Source organism: Canis lupus, chromosome 24, assembly GCF_048164855.1.
Source record: "Canis lupus baileyi chromosome 24, mCanLup2.hap1, whole genome shotgun sequence".
Lineage (NCBI taxonomy): Eukaryota > Metazoa > Chordata > Mammalia > Carnivora > Canidae > Canis > Canis lupus.
In genome coordinates, this window is record NC_132861.1 from 50,600,504 (window position 1) to 50,617,079 (window position 16,576).

Here is a 16,576-nt window from a genome sequence, read left to right on the forward strand (position 1 = left end):
TTAAGTCCTCATGTCCCCCAAGCTTATGCCCACGCGAGTCTGCACCACATTTTGGATGCTTCATAAAGTACCTGTGGGTAAATTTATTGAAAGTGGTTGTAGTGGGACCCAAAAGGGGAAACTATCAAAGAGCAGGTTGGTATTGGCGGGTGAAGTTGCACAGCCTGACCTCCGTTGAGATTGGTTGTCTGTGGCTTTTCCCCAGGGGGTGAATTGCCTTGTGATGGAGACCGTACTTGTTTGTTGCCATATCCTGGGTGAGCTGACCTGGGAAGATACACGGAAGGTGCAGCACTAACATTCGTTGTTGATTGAGGCCGGCTAGGCTCCTGGTAACTCATTTCCATGGTGCCCCTAAGAAGGGTATTGAACTCAGGAACTTGGGCGTGGGCTTTGGGAGTTAGGAATCAGGTGGAACTTGCAGACTTCTTGGGGATCCCGGGGTGGCGCAGCAGTTTAGCACCTGCCTTTGGCCCAGGGCATGATCCTGGAGTCCCGGGTTCAAGTTCCGTGTCGGGCTCCCTGCATGGAGGCTGCTTCTCCCTCTGCCTGTGTCTCTGCCTCTCTCTCTCTCTCTGTGTCTGTCTTGAATGGATAAGTAAAATCTTAAAAAAAAAAAAAGAACTTGCAGACTTCCGAGGGCACCCCCTATGGGTCCTCCAACCTCCTCTCTTACTCTTTCCAATAGGTTGGGTGTATTATTCTCCACTAACTTTGCTTTACTCATTTGCTATCTCAACATAGTTTATAATGTGTGCGTCTGTGTTAAAAACCCTAATTGTGCTTAGAACTCTCTGGAATCCCACCCACATCCCAGGGCTGTCTGTCTAGCTGCCCCCTCCTCTTCTAGCTGGGGCAACACTTCGCCTGCCCTACGTGGTGTTTGAGGGAAGGGACGTGGCACAGAGACATGTGCTGCATTACCCAGTGAAGTAGGCAGGTAGTGTCCCCTAACCCAGAAGGGAAGAAGTGCGTTAGCCAGGAGGTAAGCCCGCCCGACCACGGCAGGTGCCACCGTACTCTCACCCTTTTACCTTCTGTGTTAGTCCTGTGGAGAGCCAGGGAGGAGGCAGGGTGCTATGCCTCATTCTGTGGGGCTTGGCTTGGCGCTGGGCTCCTGGAAGTTTGGAGTGCCTCGGAATGGGGAAGGAGGAGGGACATTCAAGCAGGAATTGACTTGGTTGGCCAGGTCGCCAGGCTGCGTGGAAGCAGTCACACGTTCCCAATCAGGGGCCAGTGTTCTGCTTTTCTTTCATGTTTTTTTTTTTTTTTCTTCCAAATCTAATGCTGAAATTAATTTCTCTGCCTGTGTAAAGGTAAATGCGTCAACTGTCACCTCTTGTTAGGGATATGAGAATGACATATTGAAAAGCATTTTCCGGTAAGAGATGAAGAGCTTCCTGAAAATTCTTAACTCTCTCTGAGTATTGTGTTCAAGTCACCATATCAGTAATTTAGTTACAGCTAAACTAGCTCTCTCTCATAAATCAAAGCATTGGCCTTGTAAGGTTAATGTTTCTTGTCCCTTAAAAATATTGTTCACAATTTTAACTGCCAGCAAAATAGGAAACCTCAGAAGAGACAAAATAAAGGCTCTAGGGATATCAAGTACAGGATACCCTTAATATTATATTTGTCTTTTCGGGAAAAAGAATACACAGCTCTTAGGTAGTTGTTGAGGAATGAGAGCCAGCTTAATTAATAGGGAGGTGTGGCTTGGTCTCAGAGAAATAGCCTGATGTTAGCGTGGGACTTTTTTCTAACAGACGAGTCTTGCACTAGTACATATGCTTTCTGTCCACCCAGGACATACGCACGTTCACGCTTCCTACATACAACGCAGCTAACATTTTGTTTTGTTTGATTTTTTGGAAAAAAAATGCTTATTGCTACCCATTATGTTGATTTTTATAGTGAATTCTTGCCTTTCGAAAAATGCTGGTCCTAGAGAATGAGGAGCCTGGCTGTGTGGGTGCAGGGAGGAAGAGGGAGAGTCACCACCCCTAACGCTGGTTCAGGGTAATGAGGAGCTACAGGTTTACTGAGAGGCACGGGCAGGAAAGGGATAGAAGTGACATTGCACAGAGCACCCCCCTGTTGTAGGACGTGACTGAGGAGAAAGACCTTTCTGTCCACGTTCAGAAACCCAAGCTGAGGAATTGCTATTCTTTCCAGAATCCATTCTCTCCACGGGGCCTGAGTGCCCCTTGTAAGATGCTGTCGCCCAGCCGTGGAACCTGTCAGGGCCTCCTCGTGATCCTTAGGCTAAAGTCCGTATTCCTGAGTGGCTTCCGAGGCCATCTGGGTCAGGCTCCTCCTGCCCTGAACTTTTGCTCCCTTGAACAGGACCCTCTTGGCGGCTGTTTGGCCTGGCTCGTGTGTCCTAACCACCCCCCCACCCCCCGCCCAATCCTGTTCTCCCGTTGGCCTGTGGTGTCAACGGATATATGATGTCTTCTGGGAAACTTTCCCTGACACCTGCACCCCTCCTGCGCTTGGATTAGGGAGTGATCCCGTGCTCACTTGGCACCCTGCAAGATGTTTCCCCATCCCCACGTCCAGGCTGGATTCCGCCTGGGGAAAGGCCTTGTGTATCGCAGACACTCAGAAGCTTGTGCAGTAAGTGAAGGAATGAAATCCTGGCTGTGAGCAGACCCGACAGCTCCTGGCAGCGTGGGGTTTCGGGGCTCGGGGGCAAGGCTGATGGAGAGGCTGTCCTGGGAGGTGCTGACCACGGCCTTGGTCTCTTGAAGGTGATTAGGATGACCGGTTTCATGAAGGGCCTCTACACAGACGCGGAGATGAAGTCTGACAACGTTAAGGTAGGCTGGGGGGCACCCCTCACCCTAGCAAAGTGGGGTTTTTGTAAGCTGGGAACCCGGTGTGTGTCATTTATATCCTGATGCATGTTGAAGTATAAGGTGGATTAATTCATGAATTGCAGTATATCCTTTCTCATTTCATTTTCTTATTTTTGCCAACTGCCTATATGCCAATTTTATCCACTAAGAAATGGAACTAGTGTTTTAAAGGTAATTGCTAGCCTACCAGCTAAAATTAAAAGCTTTAATTAGGGACGCCTGGGTGGCTCAGTGGTTGGGCACCTGCCTTCGGCTCAGGTCGTGATCCTGGGGCCCCGAGATCGAGTCCCACATCAGGCTCCCTGCACGGAGCCTGCTTTTCCCTCTGCCTGTGTCTCTGCTTCTCTCTGTGTGTGTCTCTCATGAATAAATAAATAAATTTTTAGAACAACAACAACAAAAAGAAAAGCTTTAATTGTTTTGTTGTTGTTGTTGTTACACAGAGTTAGTATTCCCAATTTGACGTGACATAAATAGTAACTGTGCCTGTTGAGCATACCAAAGATGAGGGAAACGTTTTTGGAAGTGCTTTTTATTTGTATTTAAAATGGGAATCTTTCAGGATAAAGATGCAAAAATTAGCTTCCTTCAGAAGGCCATAGACGTGGTGGTGATGGTTTCAGGAGAGCCACTGTCAGCAAAACCAGTGCGCATCGTGGCCGGGCACGAGCCTGAAAGAACAAACGAGCTGCTCCAGAGAATTGGAAAATGCTGTCTCAGCAAGGTAACGTGGAGGCTCAGAGTTTAGTCCTGAAAGACCCGGCCGGGGTGGGTGACCACAGGGTAGTGGGCAGTATCGGGAAGGAGTTTGCTGGTGTCTGGCAAACCTGGGCTTTGGAGCCTCAGAGTTCCAGGAGGAGTGAAGTAGAAGTATACAAGGAAGGGGCTCCTGGGTGGCTGAGGCGGCGAAGCGTCTGCCTTCTGCTCGGGTCATGATCCCAGGGTCCTGGGATTGAGTCCTGCCTGGGGTTCTCTGCTCAGTCGGGAGTCTCCTTCTCCCTCTCCTCTCCCTGCTGCTCCCCCTGCTTGTACACTCTCTCTCTGTGTCAAATAAGTAAATAAAATCTTTAAAATCAATCAATCCCAAAGAATTATACAGTGAAACAAAGGTATGCCATGCACGAGGTTTTCAAGTGTTAAGTATGAATGTGGGAACCTCACAGACACGTGCTCTTGGGGCAGGCAGTGGAGGCTGCATGCCCAGGCAGCCAAGCCCTGCCTGCCTTCTCCTTTCGGGCCTCCTTTTCGGGCAGGATCTTAGAGGCAGGAAGACCTGCTGTTCTTCTTCCCAGCTTATGGGAGGCTCCTGTTGTCCGCCTGCCTTTCCAGCCTTCCGTGTCTGCTTCCCTCCTTCCATCCCTCCCTCCCCCATGCTCTGTCCTTCCGTTCCTCTTTCCCTCCTGGCTGTGGATAGCAGAGTTGTGCTGCTTTCCTGTGTCACTTGGACAGGGACTGATTCGCTACTTCCTGAGATCCTCATTGTGGGTTGGAAACTTGGCCTCTCTGCTTAGGTCCAGCCCAGAATGTCCTTGCTAGAGACGCTGGAGGACAGCTCTGCTTGGTGATGGCACCAGGGCATCTTCAGGGCCTTTCTTCCTTGTGGGAGCCGAGTCGCCCTGAAGGGAGAGGTCATAACTCATACAGCCCTTCACCTACCTGGTGGGTTGTGGGCTGGGGAAAGAGGCTGGATTTCGGCCCACGTAGCAGGGGTGAGGGTGGGAGGTGGTGGCTCCAAGGAGGCCTTGGGAGAGTCTCACCCTGGCCTGCATCCAAATCTTAGGCTCGGAGGCATACAGCTGATTTTGCCAGTGCCCTTGTTTCTCTCCCCACCATTGCGTCCTTCCTGTTATTTCTCTTTCAAAACACATTTGATTCCTGTCCTCCCTGCTGAATCCTTTGCCAGGTTCTTGTCGCCTCTGGGCACAGCCTGCTCCGTGGCATGGCTCGCAAGGGTTCTCAAGGCCTGCTGCTGCTCCCTCGCCTCCAGGTCCCGCTCAGCTCCCGCACCCCTGCCTGCACCCTGAGGCCCTTTGCACTGGCGATGCTCCCTCATTTCTTTGGCAGCAGTGTGGCATCGGTTGCTTTTCCCTCTCTCCCGGCCTGGCTTAGGCACCCTGCTGTTCAACTGTAGCGTTTGGCCCCTCCCCCAGTCCACAGCGGGGTCAGCCTGTGGTCTGGTGCCTGCCGTGTGATGGTCACTCAGTGCATCCTGTGGAACGAGCAACTGTGTGAGCGGGTGGGATTCCTGCCCGGGGGTGTGTGAAGCTCCGGCACCAAGTCGTGGGATGCTGCCTTTGAGAGGCTTTTTGCTTTTGATAGAGCTTGAGGTAGATCATTGTGTAAGGCCCTTTCAGTGCCGGGCCTCCATGATCCTGTGAGATGTGTAAGGCACTTGTGGAGTCATGCACGGCAGCTTTGTTGTCCTTGAACCACACACACGCCCACACTTGACAGCTCAAGTGGATTGAGGTGGGATTCACTTGGCTTGGGTTGACTCTGCTGTTCCCATCTGAAGTGCTGGAGGTGACAGCTATCAAGAGATGCTCCACTTGGCGATAACAGCATTTCCTTTGAATGTTTTATCCTTTGACTCATGTCCACATGTTTCCCGTGTTTAGTGAACTGTCTTTGAATGCAGATGCTCGCGTCTGTCACCTGTGCTGATCTCGTTTTTACCTTGTGTTTCATTTCCTCCCATTCGGACTGCAAGCTCCCCAGCGACGAGGCGGTGAAGAGGGTGTTAGCTGGAGAGAGGAGTGATCTGAAAGGAAGGACCTCCCTGACGTCAAAATCTCAGGAATTGGACAACAAGAATGCACGAGAAGAAGAGCCCGGAGTTCATAAAGATAAAGAGGTGAATTGCAAGTTGTGCATATTTGAAAATGAAGTGGTGAGTCTGTTCATAGCACAGGTAAAGACATTTATAAGTGATATTGTTGTCTGACCTTTTTTCCAGGATAAAAGGAACTCTGAAATAAATGAGAGAAGTACAAGCAGAGATGGAAAACAGAAAGAAGTGAAGGAAGAAAGCAAAGCAAGAGAGAAGGACAAGGAGAAGGAGAAGACAAAGGAGAGTGACCATGATAGACATAAAGATCCTGAGCGAGACAAGCACCGCGAAGGGGAGCGAGAGCGAGCCAGGAGCCGGGCCAAGCAGGACAGAGACCGAGGCAACAGAGACCGGGACAGGGATCCAGACCGTGACAGGGAGAGGAGGAACGAGGGAGGGAAGGAGAAAGAGAAGTGGAAAGACCGAGAGAGGGAGCGCGAGCGAGATAAGGCCCGGGACAGGGACAGGGACAGACGGAAGGTGAAGGACGGGGAGCACTCCCGGGAGCCCGACCGGGAAAAGAGCAGAGAGCCCGACAAGCCAGAGAAGAAGGTAAAGTCCTGCTTGACGATCTCTGTCTTTGAGAAGAGTTTTGGTGTTCTCTACAGTGGTTCCTTTGTCAGGCGTGGTGGGGACTCAGCACCGCGGTGAGGTTAGGACACTCGCGCCTTCCCAGTGGAAACCCACACGGACACCATGGATGCTGGGGCTCTGAGGTGTACTGCTTTCACCTCTGGCTGCGTGTGCGTGTTGGATGCTTCTTTTTTTTAAATTCTTTTTTTATTTTTATTTTTTTGTGTGGATGCTTCTTGGAGACGGGCCCACACCATGGCTGCGTGAACCGGCCTTACGTGCGCCATGGTGGTGGGCAGGTGCGTATGCGTGGCCATGCCCGTGGGCCCGGCTGAATTTCTGAAGGATCGTGCTTTGGTCTCGTAGGCATCAGTCGATACGTACAGGACCTCTGACTGTAATTTTTATTTAATTAAATTTTCAAGTAGATTTACAATTGTCCAGAAAATGTGTTTGGTTTCTGTGTTTCCTAAAGTGCAAGTTGCTTTTGGGTTCAGCATAGGTGCTGCAGGGCTCCGTCAGGGCTGGCATCGCACCTGCCTGTTCTCTCGGGCACAGCATCTTGTCAGGTGTCCCCAGAAGGTTGTGGAAGTCTGGTGTCCAGCCCGTAGGAAGGAGGGAGCCGAGGTCTGGAAAGGTTCAAGATCTGCCATGTGACGCAGCAGCGTGGTGAGGGGCGAGGCCTGCGCTGGCATGCGTGGCTCATGCTCCTGGCTGTCTGGCATTGCATCCCGGGGTGCATCCCGGTACTGGGTGATGATGGGCCCACGGGACTGACGTGTAGAGAGCCCCGGAGTAACGGACCCTGTGAGGTATGTCACGAAAACCAGGCTTCCCTCAGGAGTTTTAGAAATAACAAAGGCATTCCTCATCTTTTGCGTTTTCGTAGAGGTCTAAGGAAAAGTGTTTCTTGCTGATGTGATTTTTCTGAGGCAGTAGCGTGCTCTCATATGTTTTCCTAGCGTGCGGCCGCCCCCGAGTGGGAAGGCCTCAGTCTTCCGGGTCTGCAGATGGTTTTCCACACATTACATTGACCAGAGTTGCTGATGCTGTGAGGAGGGTCTTAAATAGAAAGCCAATTCCAAAGAAGTTTTTATAGGGGGTTCCGTGGGCTCGGCTTCGAGTGTGTGAGGCCAGGGTGCAGGGCCTGTGTCTCTGCTCAGCGCAGGTCCACATTCTCCCGAAGTCGGTTCTCCGAGGATCTTTCGTGGTGGTTTTGTGGGGCCGGGTCCTCTGGTGTAAATCTGGGGCTCCTCTGTGGGGAGGCTCTTGCCGGCGGTGAGGACACCCCTGTGGGACGCCTCCCAGGAGACTGTTCTGACCCAGCTGTGCGGGTCTTCCCCCTGCGTCAGACCCCATGGCTCTCCTCCGTTTGATCGTGTCTGAAACAGACGATGCTGAGACCTTCTCGCCCCCTCTCAGGCTGTGTGTGAAGAGAAGGTGAAGTAGTAGGTGTGTCCAGAGCTTCGGGTGTGGCGGTGAAGGACCAGCTGTCAGGGTGGTGGGTGCAGTGCTCACCCTAAGGGGCTGGCAAGGTGGGCGGGGTGGGGGGGGGAGGCGAGGAGCTGCGTGCAGAGCCAGGGGCTTCCAGCAGGAAGCTATGGAGATGCGTCACGGTTGAACTCAACAGTCATCCCTTGCTTTCCAGTCTTCATGGCGCACAGTGTCCGTGGCCTTGTCTTTTCTAGTCCGTATGTCAAGATGTGTGGGTTGGAGACTGGATTGTAGCTGTGAGCTGGTGTTTGCAGGTTTCCTGTACTTCACTTCGAGAATATTTCCTGCTGTGGAGTCTGAAAGCTTTGCTTGAGAAGAACCGTTCACTGGAAGGTTGCTCCCCCTTCCATGGTGGCTGGTGGTCTCTGTCGTTCACTCCTTCCCCTATTTCCAGATTCCCTGTGTTTCACTGGGGTGTTTCTGAGAGGTTTGGCCTGGGGTGCGGATCCCGCGTGTCTGGGAGACACTGTTCCATAGCTTCCCTTCTGCCCTAGTCTGCTCCACAGGGGATGATCTGGATGGCCCTGTGGGGTGCGGGCTGCGTTCCTGCCGCAGATAGGCCTGGAGTGGGATGGATGGGAAGGGTGATCTTGCTGCTGCTCAACAAGAAACACCTTGCATCTTGACATGTTTTTAGATGTAACAGATTTGAATAATTCTGGAATATGATCAAATTTTTTTTTTTTTTTGCAGTCCTCAAGTTCGGGTGAGATGTCTAAAAAGTTGTCAGATGGATCCGTGAAAGACTCCAAAGTTGAAGCAGAGGTAAACTTTGAAAAATAGTTTCAAGAGACGTAAACCCATGGCTGGGTTGATGTGACTTCCATGCTGTGGTTTCTTCTAGTCCATGGAGAGCCCGGGGGTGGGGATGTGGCACAGGCTCCCACATGACCTCGGGTTTCCATGCCGGGCTCTGGGCTTTCTGTATACACTTGTTTGACAGGTACGACGTATGGGGTACAAAGGGATGGGAGGTCATTTGGGAGCGTGTCCAGGTGGTGCTTCAGATGAGTCTGGGAGAGGATTTGGTCTCCAGGCTGACCGGGGCAGCAGGGGTGCCGGAGAGATCCCTCTGAGCTCTGCTCAGCCTGTGGGGGGCCCATGGTGCGTGTCTTGGGGGTGGGGCACAGCCGAGGCTGGGCCACATCATTTCCCTGCCTCCAGGCCACCGAGGTTAGACTCAGCACAACTTTGCTAATGGACTTTGGATTTCAGAAAACATGTCCAGGCAGCTATAGGGAAGATGGATGAGGAGTGGCTTAGAGGCTGGGAGGCCAGTTAGGAGGTCATCATGGCAGGCTGAGCAAAACCTAATGGCTGGTGTGTGCTCTGTTGGAACACACGTACGTTTGCCCTCAGCGCTGTCACAGATGCATGTGAGTGATTAGCACAAAGCAACAGAGATGGAGTCCTCATAAACACATCCGGTAAGACAGCGCTTCTCAGCATGGTTGGCGGATTGCTGGCCTTTTGAGAGCTTCGCAGAAAGATGGATTTCTGATTTTAGAGTAAAGAAGGCCCGAGCAGTCTCTAATTCACCCTCAGGTCCAGGGTGCTGAGTTGTGCCGAGTTGGTATCCGTTTCCCATTAAAGCACCTGGTGGTGCTGTTCTGTGTCCTCCTTGTTTGTCACTGAGCAGAGCTTGACTAGTAAATCTGCTCAAGGCATTGCTGGGTCATGCGTCAACTAATTCTTTTTCCATTTTCTTTAAGACTGAGATTTCCGCCAGAGCATCCAGGTCAGTGACAACAAAAGCATCAAAACGGCGATCCAAAAATTCAATGGAAGGTACTGCAAATTTATCATATAAGTAACTGAAAATATGGATATTAATCATGTATTAATACTTACAATTGATATTAATCATAATTGATATTAATCATGATCTAGTAGATCTGTTGGGGGGGATAAACAAAGACTGTGAAAAGGATGAAGATATGTCTCTCTCTCTCTCTCTCTCTCTCTCTCTCTCCTCCCTCCCCCTCTTCCTCCCCCCTCCCTCTCCCTTTCTTTTTCCATCTCCCTCTCTCCCTCCCTTCCGCCCTCCCTCCACGCATGTGTGAGCCCATGACCCCAGCGGCAGAGTAGCACCTCTTTGCTGGAGATCTGTTGCAACCTAAGAGATGCGATCGAACTTTAGTTTTCCAGAAATGGTTATCAGCCACCCACCCACATTTTACTGACTCTTGTCATTTAATCCAGACACAGAGTGGCCAGCAAGAGCATCCTGCTCTTAGGGCATGTCCATGCATTTAAAAATCAGCAGAAATGATCCCTGGGAATCATGCTATTAGGGACTGAAGTTGAAGCAAACAGGCGTGGCCAGGGGTTTGCCCAAGGGGAACGCCTGGGTCTGCGAGGGCGGGAAGTAGGGAAGCACATCCGTGCACTGCAGATGGGTGCTGCTGGGGGCTGGTCGTGTTGCAGTTTTCAGGTGAAGTGGGAAGTCACTTTGAGAGTGGTAGTGCCTGAAAACCCATCCTTTTCCTAAGTTGTAAAAGTTGAAGCGGTGTGGCGGGGGTGCCGTAGCTGGAATTCTTCATCCAGGACTTACGCAGACATGTAAAGAAAGCCCCCCTTTCATAATATACGTGCTGCTTTAATGAGCATCTTTGCTCCAGCAGCTTTTCCCTCTGTTGGCAGTCTCCTGGGACAGGCTCCAGATGGGGCCCCGGCGCAGAGGGCAGGGCCGTTTGCGGGTGTGACTGCAGGGTACACTGTACCCCTGCCCTCCGCCTCCTCCGGGGTTCCCAAGGCTTGCTGATTTGGGGAGCTGAAAAATGAACAGCGCTCTCTCTTTTTAATTGCTAGTGAAATTGCACGTTTTTGTGTGTGTTAGTGATTTTGTTGACTTCTTGGGCTCGTCTGTTCTTGGCGGGGATTCCGCATCGCTCTGATGGCAGTTGCAGTGTTGTCCCTAATTTACACACGCTCGCTATACACTCAGGACATCTGCCAATTTTTAAGTAAGTGTTTGTTTTCCAGTTTATTTCTACTCATTATGTTTAGTTCCTGACTTGCCTGAGTGTTTAATTTTTGTGCGCTGGAAGCAACCAGCCTTTTTTTTTTTTTTCTTTGGTAGTTTGTCCAGAGATTTGGGAGATGAAGATTTGTATTTTGTCATGCATTTTCATATATAATCTATTTAGTTATTTCTTATTTTAATTCCTGTTGTGAAGTGAGGTTATTTTTTCCAGAGTAACTCACCAGGTGTTCCAGAATTACTAATTTTAAGCCATTTCATGTGCTTATCTTTACAGATTATTTTAAAACCATTGAGTCAAGAATCTTGCCTCCCACAAACAGAACTAATTAATTGATCAGGATTGAGTTGGACTTGTGTTAAACTTACGCTTTTGTGATTTGGGGAAGATTGGATGCTTCTGATTCCAAGTTAGTGTGGGTGTCCCTCCCTTCTCCCCAAAGGATATGTGTGCATGTGCTGGGCTATGTCTGTTAGCCACAGCTTATGATAGCTTGTTTTTAGTTGGTTTAGAAATGGCATCTTCTTTCCCCTCCCTGTTTCCTAGTGATGATCGTTGGAGTATAGAAGTGTCATGGACTGTGGTACCTGCACCGCAAACCTGGCCTCATGTTCAGTCTTAGCCCTTAGTTCTTGTGTGGAATTGTGTTTTTTTTTGTTTAAGCTGACAGTTGTTATTGTCTCCTTTTCTAATAACTCGGTGCATGTGCATCTGAGTTTACTGGTGCTCTCTAAGAGATATGATCACCAGAGATATGCAGGTTTTATGATACTAAGCTTTACTGAGATGTCAACAGGCTGATGGACTCTTTCCTTCCCTGTCTGCTAGCTGGGCGTGAACTTCACTGTGCATCCTCACCCTGATATTCCTCCTCACTTAAATGGGTCGCATTTGGGTAAATGTCCAGCATCCAGGAGGTATCGGAGGCATAAGACCTCTATGTTCTGCTTGAGAGAATAAGCCTAGCATTTATTGGAGTGTGGGGTGTCATGCTTGTTAAACATATTTAGAATTTTTTTAAAGATTTTATTTATTTATTCATGAGAGACAGAGAGAAAGGCAGAGACACAGGCAGATGGAGAAGCAGGCTCCATGCAGGGAGCCTGACGTGGGACTCAACGCCCAGAGCCAAAGGCCGATGCTCAACCACTGAGCCACCCAGGCATCCCAAACATATTTAGAATTTTATTTTATTTTTTTATTTAGAATTTTAAAGCTATTCTAGAATCTCTATAGAATACAAAAAAAAAAAAAATTTTTCATAAGAATATGATAATTTTTGCTTATTGTTAAGTAGCATGTTATAGCAGAATAATACACTATAGTGAATATACTATGCAGCATTACGATTAAGTTTAATACGTACTTTCATTATACAATTTTGTATCAGGAAGAAGGGACTCTAGAACCAGTGAAAATAGTCTTTCCCTTGAACATAACTCTTCCTACAGTAAAGCTAAGAAGGAGCATGCCGTGAAACAGCTCGGTAAGATGAAGCAGGCCCTAGTGGAGGCTGTGCATGCTGGGGAATCGGACCCTTTGACCACCAAGCCGGTGGGACCCTGTGGGTGGGGCCCTGCTGGACCCGGGGCCCGGGCCCCAGAGTGGAGTGGGGCAGAAGCGCGTGTAAGCCTTGCCCACTGAGCTGCGGGCCCCCCCCCAACCACCGTGGCGTTCCTACCATGAATCAGTCACGGGCTGGGATTGTCCACTTGAGTCTTCCTTTCTTTGTTCTGTAGAAGTTTACAGAGTCCCTGCCCTCTGGGGCGTATACTGTGGAGGGGCAGGCAGATAATGGAGAGAACACAGGGTGTACACATTCATGGTAGTGGTGAGTCTTCTGAGGACAAATGTAGCCGAGAGAGGTGGGCACGGTAGGGGTGGGTGTGTAGGCAGAGAGGCTCTGAGGAGGGGACGTCTGGGCAGAGTTGACGAGGGTGGAGGAGGACATGCTGGTGTCCAGGGATAGGCAGAGGATACGCCGGGCCCTGTGCTGGGGACAGGCTTTGCTTGTTTGAGTGGCGGGAGCTCGACTGTGAGGCCGGGCGGGAGGCGAGGGGTTAGAAGAGACTGCACGCAGAGGCAGGCCCGAGGTGTTGGGCCGAGCGCTTTACAGTGAGTGTGAGTAGAAGTCCGTGGCAGGCGTTAGGCAGGACAGAGGCCTGATGGGACTTCGGTTTTAGAAGCATCTCCTTTTCAAAGTGGAGAGAGGCAAGTATAGAGGCCAGACAGCAGGTAGGTGTCCAGGGAAGACTGCCGGCCAGGACCTGAGTGAGTGTCCCTGACGAGGACAGATTGGGTGTAGGATGTGTTGGGTGGAAGGGATGACAGGTCTGCGGGCTGACTGGGTGGCACTTGTTAACCGGAGAGGGCACAGGGAGAAGGTCAGTGGGGAGGGCTCTGGGCACCCACATGGTGCTGTTGCTGAAGCGGGAAGGCTGTGGGAGAAGCTAGTTGGTGGGATGTGTGGCAGTGCCAGGAATTCTGTTTTCAACACATCAAGTTTGAGGTGCCTGCCATGCAGCCTGGCGGTGTGTCAGGACAGCGGTGGGGCTGTAGGCCTGCAGCTCAGGGGGCCCGGGTGACTGAAGGTAAAGTCAGAGAAGTCGGGGGTTTCGCGTGGTGCTCTTTCCTGCCATCCCGTGGAGACCCACGTGAGATTAGCATAGGGGAGCGTGGGGATCAAGAGAGCGAGCTCCAGAGCCCACCAGGACCCACAGGGAGGGGTGGTCCAGCACGTGGGGGGCGGGTAGGGGGAGTGGCGGCAGGGGGCGTCCTGCAACCCTGGAGGGGGTGAGTTCGTGTGAGCCTGGCGTAAACCCCTGTGGGTCCCGGCCCGAGCACCGCACAGAAAAACCTCAGCAATGTTTTAATCTGTTGCTAACTATTTTATGTCAGGAAGAAAGGAAGATAATAATTTCAGCTAAAATTTTAGATCCCATAGTGTCTGGATTAAATAATGAAGCAGATCAGGAAACTATGTCTTCAGAAATCGGTAAGAAAAACATATTCTTTAGTCTACCTTCCTCACCACTTTGATACGAAGTATTTACCTCTCAGCATAGTTTTATTTTTTATTCTGACCTTGATATAGTGAAGATCAGAAATGACCTGATATTCTACTTGCTTTAATTTGATGAATTATAAGATAATATTAACTCAATTTTAGTTAACTTTTACATGCCTTTTTATGTGAACTTATATTTGCATCTCGATCCAGGTGCTTTATCTTGCTGTTGGAATTTTGCAAAGTGATGTGGGTGGTCAGGTAGAGGGATTGTTGTTCAGCTCTCCCATCCTGCTCTGCTGTGTCGTATTAAGAAAATGCTTTATAATACAGATTTGAAGGTCCTTGGCTGTGGTGCTTTTGGGAAGTCGTTGCCTGTGGCTTCCCCTCTTACACTGAGGTGGGCAGTGTGATGTGTGTACATGTGTCCTCACCCTCTTGCCCTGGAGCAATTAGATGTGAGAGTTCGGGATTTCAAAAGGCGTGATCCTTGATGAATATCAGTATTTGCCATTTGTGACGTTAAACTAAATTCTTCAGAAATATTAAAAATCTGGAGTGATATTTAGGGGAAAGTATAGTGTAAATCTTGACCCCGGGAAAAGATAAAAACTTGTCTAGGCTGAACCTGTATCTCTTTGATTTTCAAAAATTCTGTGCCTGTGGCTAATAATGGTTAGTGCATCTTTCTGTGCCTGTGCTTTCCCTTTAAGAAGTTGAGCTCCTGAGAACACTGTGTTGCAGGCGGGCTGCTGGGCTGCATCCTTGGCTCAGCAGGGGCGCAGCCAGAAAGGTGGTCCTCGCTGATCATCCACCAAGTAGGTCAGGCTCAGGAGATTGATCTAGTTCCTCAGCGGTGTGGGGGGCCCCACTGGAAGGTGCTGAACGGGAGCAGGAGTTGTCATTGAGGAACGCTTCACAGCCAGCAGGTGTGGCATGGCTCACCCACATCCTGTGTTTCGTTCCTGTGGGAGTCCGAGTAGGAAGCACCAGGCAGTCCCTGTACTGCTGCAGAGGGGCCACAGAGAGGCTGGAGAGGGGCCACAGAGGGGCAGGAGAGGGGCCGCAGAGGGGCAGGAGAGGGGCCGCAAAGGGGCTGCAGAGGGACCACAGAGGGGCCACAGAGGACCAGGGGAGGGGCCGCAGAGGGGCAGGAAAGGGGCCGCAGAGGGGCAGGAGAGGGGCCACAGAGAGGCTGGAGAGGGGCCACAGAGGGGCAGGAGAGGGGCTGCAGAGGGGCAGGAGAGGGGCTGCAGAGGGGCAGGAGAAGGGGCCACAGAGAGGCTGGAGAGGGGCCACAGAGGGGCAGGAGAGGGGCCGCAGAGGGGCAGGAGAGGGGCCGCAAAGGGGCTGCAGAGGGACCACAGAGGGGCCACAGAGGACCAGGGGAGGGGCCGCAGAGGGGCAGGAAAGGGGCCGCAGAGGGGCAGGAGAGGGGCCACAGAGAGGCTGGAGAGGGGCCACAGAGGACCAGGGGAGGGGCCGCAGAGGGGCAGGAGAGGGGCTGGAGAGGGGCCACAGAAGGGCAGGAGAGGGGCCTGGTTGCGCCCGCCTCCCAGCCCAGCAGGAAGGCCCGTTCCTGCCACTTGCCTACCTCTCGGCCTTGAGCAAGCTTCATGGGTACGTTCCAAGAGCCACAGGTACCCCACAGGTAATTGGGTCTGAAAATACCTGCCTTGAGACTCAGTGAGATCTGTCCGTCCGTGGCCAGCTTGTGACATGAGTTGCCCTGCTGGCTCTGCTTTATGGATACCACTTCAGTGACTGCGAGCCCCAAGTCAGGGTGAGAGGCATCTCATCCTGAGATGGTAACATGGATTTAAAATAAATAGAGTCATTCAGACACGTATCCTCACTCTGTAGATCCTGCGTACGGCTCAGTGTTCAGGCTGCGGGGAAGCCTGCAAGGGGCAGGTGGTTCTCAGTGGAGAGCTTTGCAGACGTTAGAACGGAGCCTAGTGCCACCTGGTGGCAAGGGTGGAGTCCTGCTCCCTGTCCCTGGGTGGTCCCGTCCCCCGACCCGCCTCCCCTTGAAACCTGCTGCTGCATGTGCCCTGGGTCCCCGTCTTCACCATCACGCCAGTCACGGATGTCATCTTGCTTTGCCAGTCCTTTGACTTTTGAGATTCAGGGTTTGTCAGCAGTTGTCATAGCTGCTGGTTTTCTCATCTCACGGAGTGTGATTTCCAGATGCGGTGCTGCTGGGTCTGGTCAGTGAGGCTTTCCTCGCGACTGCCCTTCACTGTGAGCTGCTGCACGTAAGCCACACCTGCTGTGGCGGTGGCCCCGGGCCCTGGCCTGCCCCTGCCCGCTTTGCAGGTGTGTCATGGAGCGTTCATCCACTTTGCTCTACCATTTTGTTCCTTTGGGCTCACTGAAGAACTCAATAAGGAGATTATCCATTTCTTTCTCAAGCACAAACCAGTTCCTCCCTGCTCCATGTCGAAATGCCCACTGCATGAGCCTCCTCGTGGTTATAGTTGTTTGACAGCCCAGGTTCTCCTGGAACATATGCCATCCCTGTGTCTCCGGCTTGCTTGGGCTCCATCACTCATGTCATTTCATTTTATTGCTTTTTTTATTACGAAAAACGTAGAGAAGTAAGAAGAATGATGAACAGCCTTCTACCTCTTACACAGATTCCATGGTTATAACAATGTGCTTCATCTACAGCAATGTATTTTTATGAATGATTTCAAAGTATATTAAAAACATCCTAACACTTTAAATACTTCAGCATGCAGCTCAAAAAGTTAAAAACAAAACAAAAACAAAACAAAAAAACAAAAATAAAAACAAAAAACAACAAGAAAGACATGCTTAGACA

The 16,576-nt window shown here is 50.9% G+C and overlaps 1 protein-coding gene across 15 annotated transcripts in view; it reads left to right on the forward strand.

The window, feature by feature from the left end:
• Positions 1-16,576, forward strand: part of TRAF3IP1 (TRAF3 interacting protein 1) — a 58,562-nt gene that overhangs the window by 1,665 nt on the left and 40,321 nt on the right. For 8 of the 15 annotated variants that reach the window (XR_012016847.1, XR_012016848.1, XM_072796898.1 and 5 more), the window contains exons 2-9: positions 2,754-2,822; positions 3,424-3,585; positions 5,572-5,715; positions 5,818-6,243; positions 8,452-8,523; positions 9,471-9,546; positions 12,133-12,228; positions 13,678-13,737. Coding sequence is in view for 13 of the 15 variants with exons in the window: in XM_072796898.1 (XP_072652999.1) it covers positions 2,754-2,822; positions 3,424-3,585; positions 5,572-5,715; positions 5,818-6,243; positions 8,452-8,523; positions 9,471-9,546; positions 12,133-12,228; positions 13,678-13,737 (1,105 nt within the window). In the remaining 2 variants the exon portion in view is untranslated. The remainder of the gene's footprint in view (positions 1-2,753; positions 2,823-3,423; positions 3,586-5,571; positions 5,716-5,817; positions 6,244-8,451; positions 8,524-9,470; positions 9,547-12,132; positions 12,229-13,677; positions 13,738-16,576) is intronic. The other 7 variants (XM_072796905.1, XM_072796909.1, XM_072796911.1 and 4 more) reach the window with 2 other exon arrangements.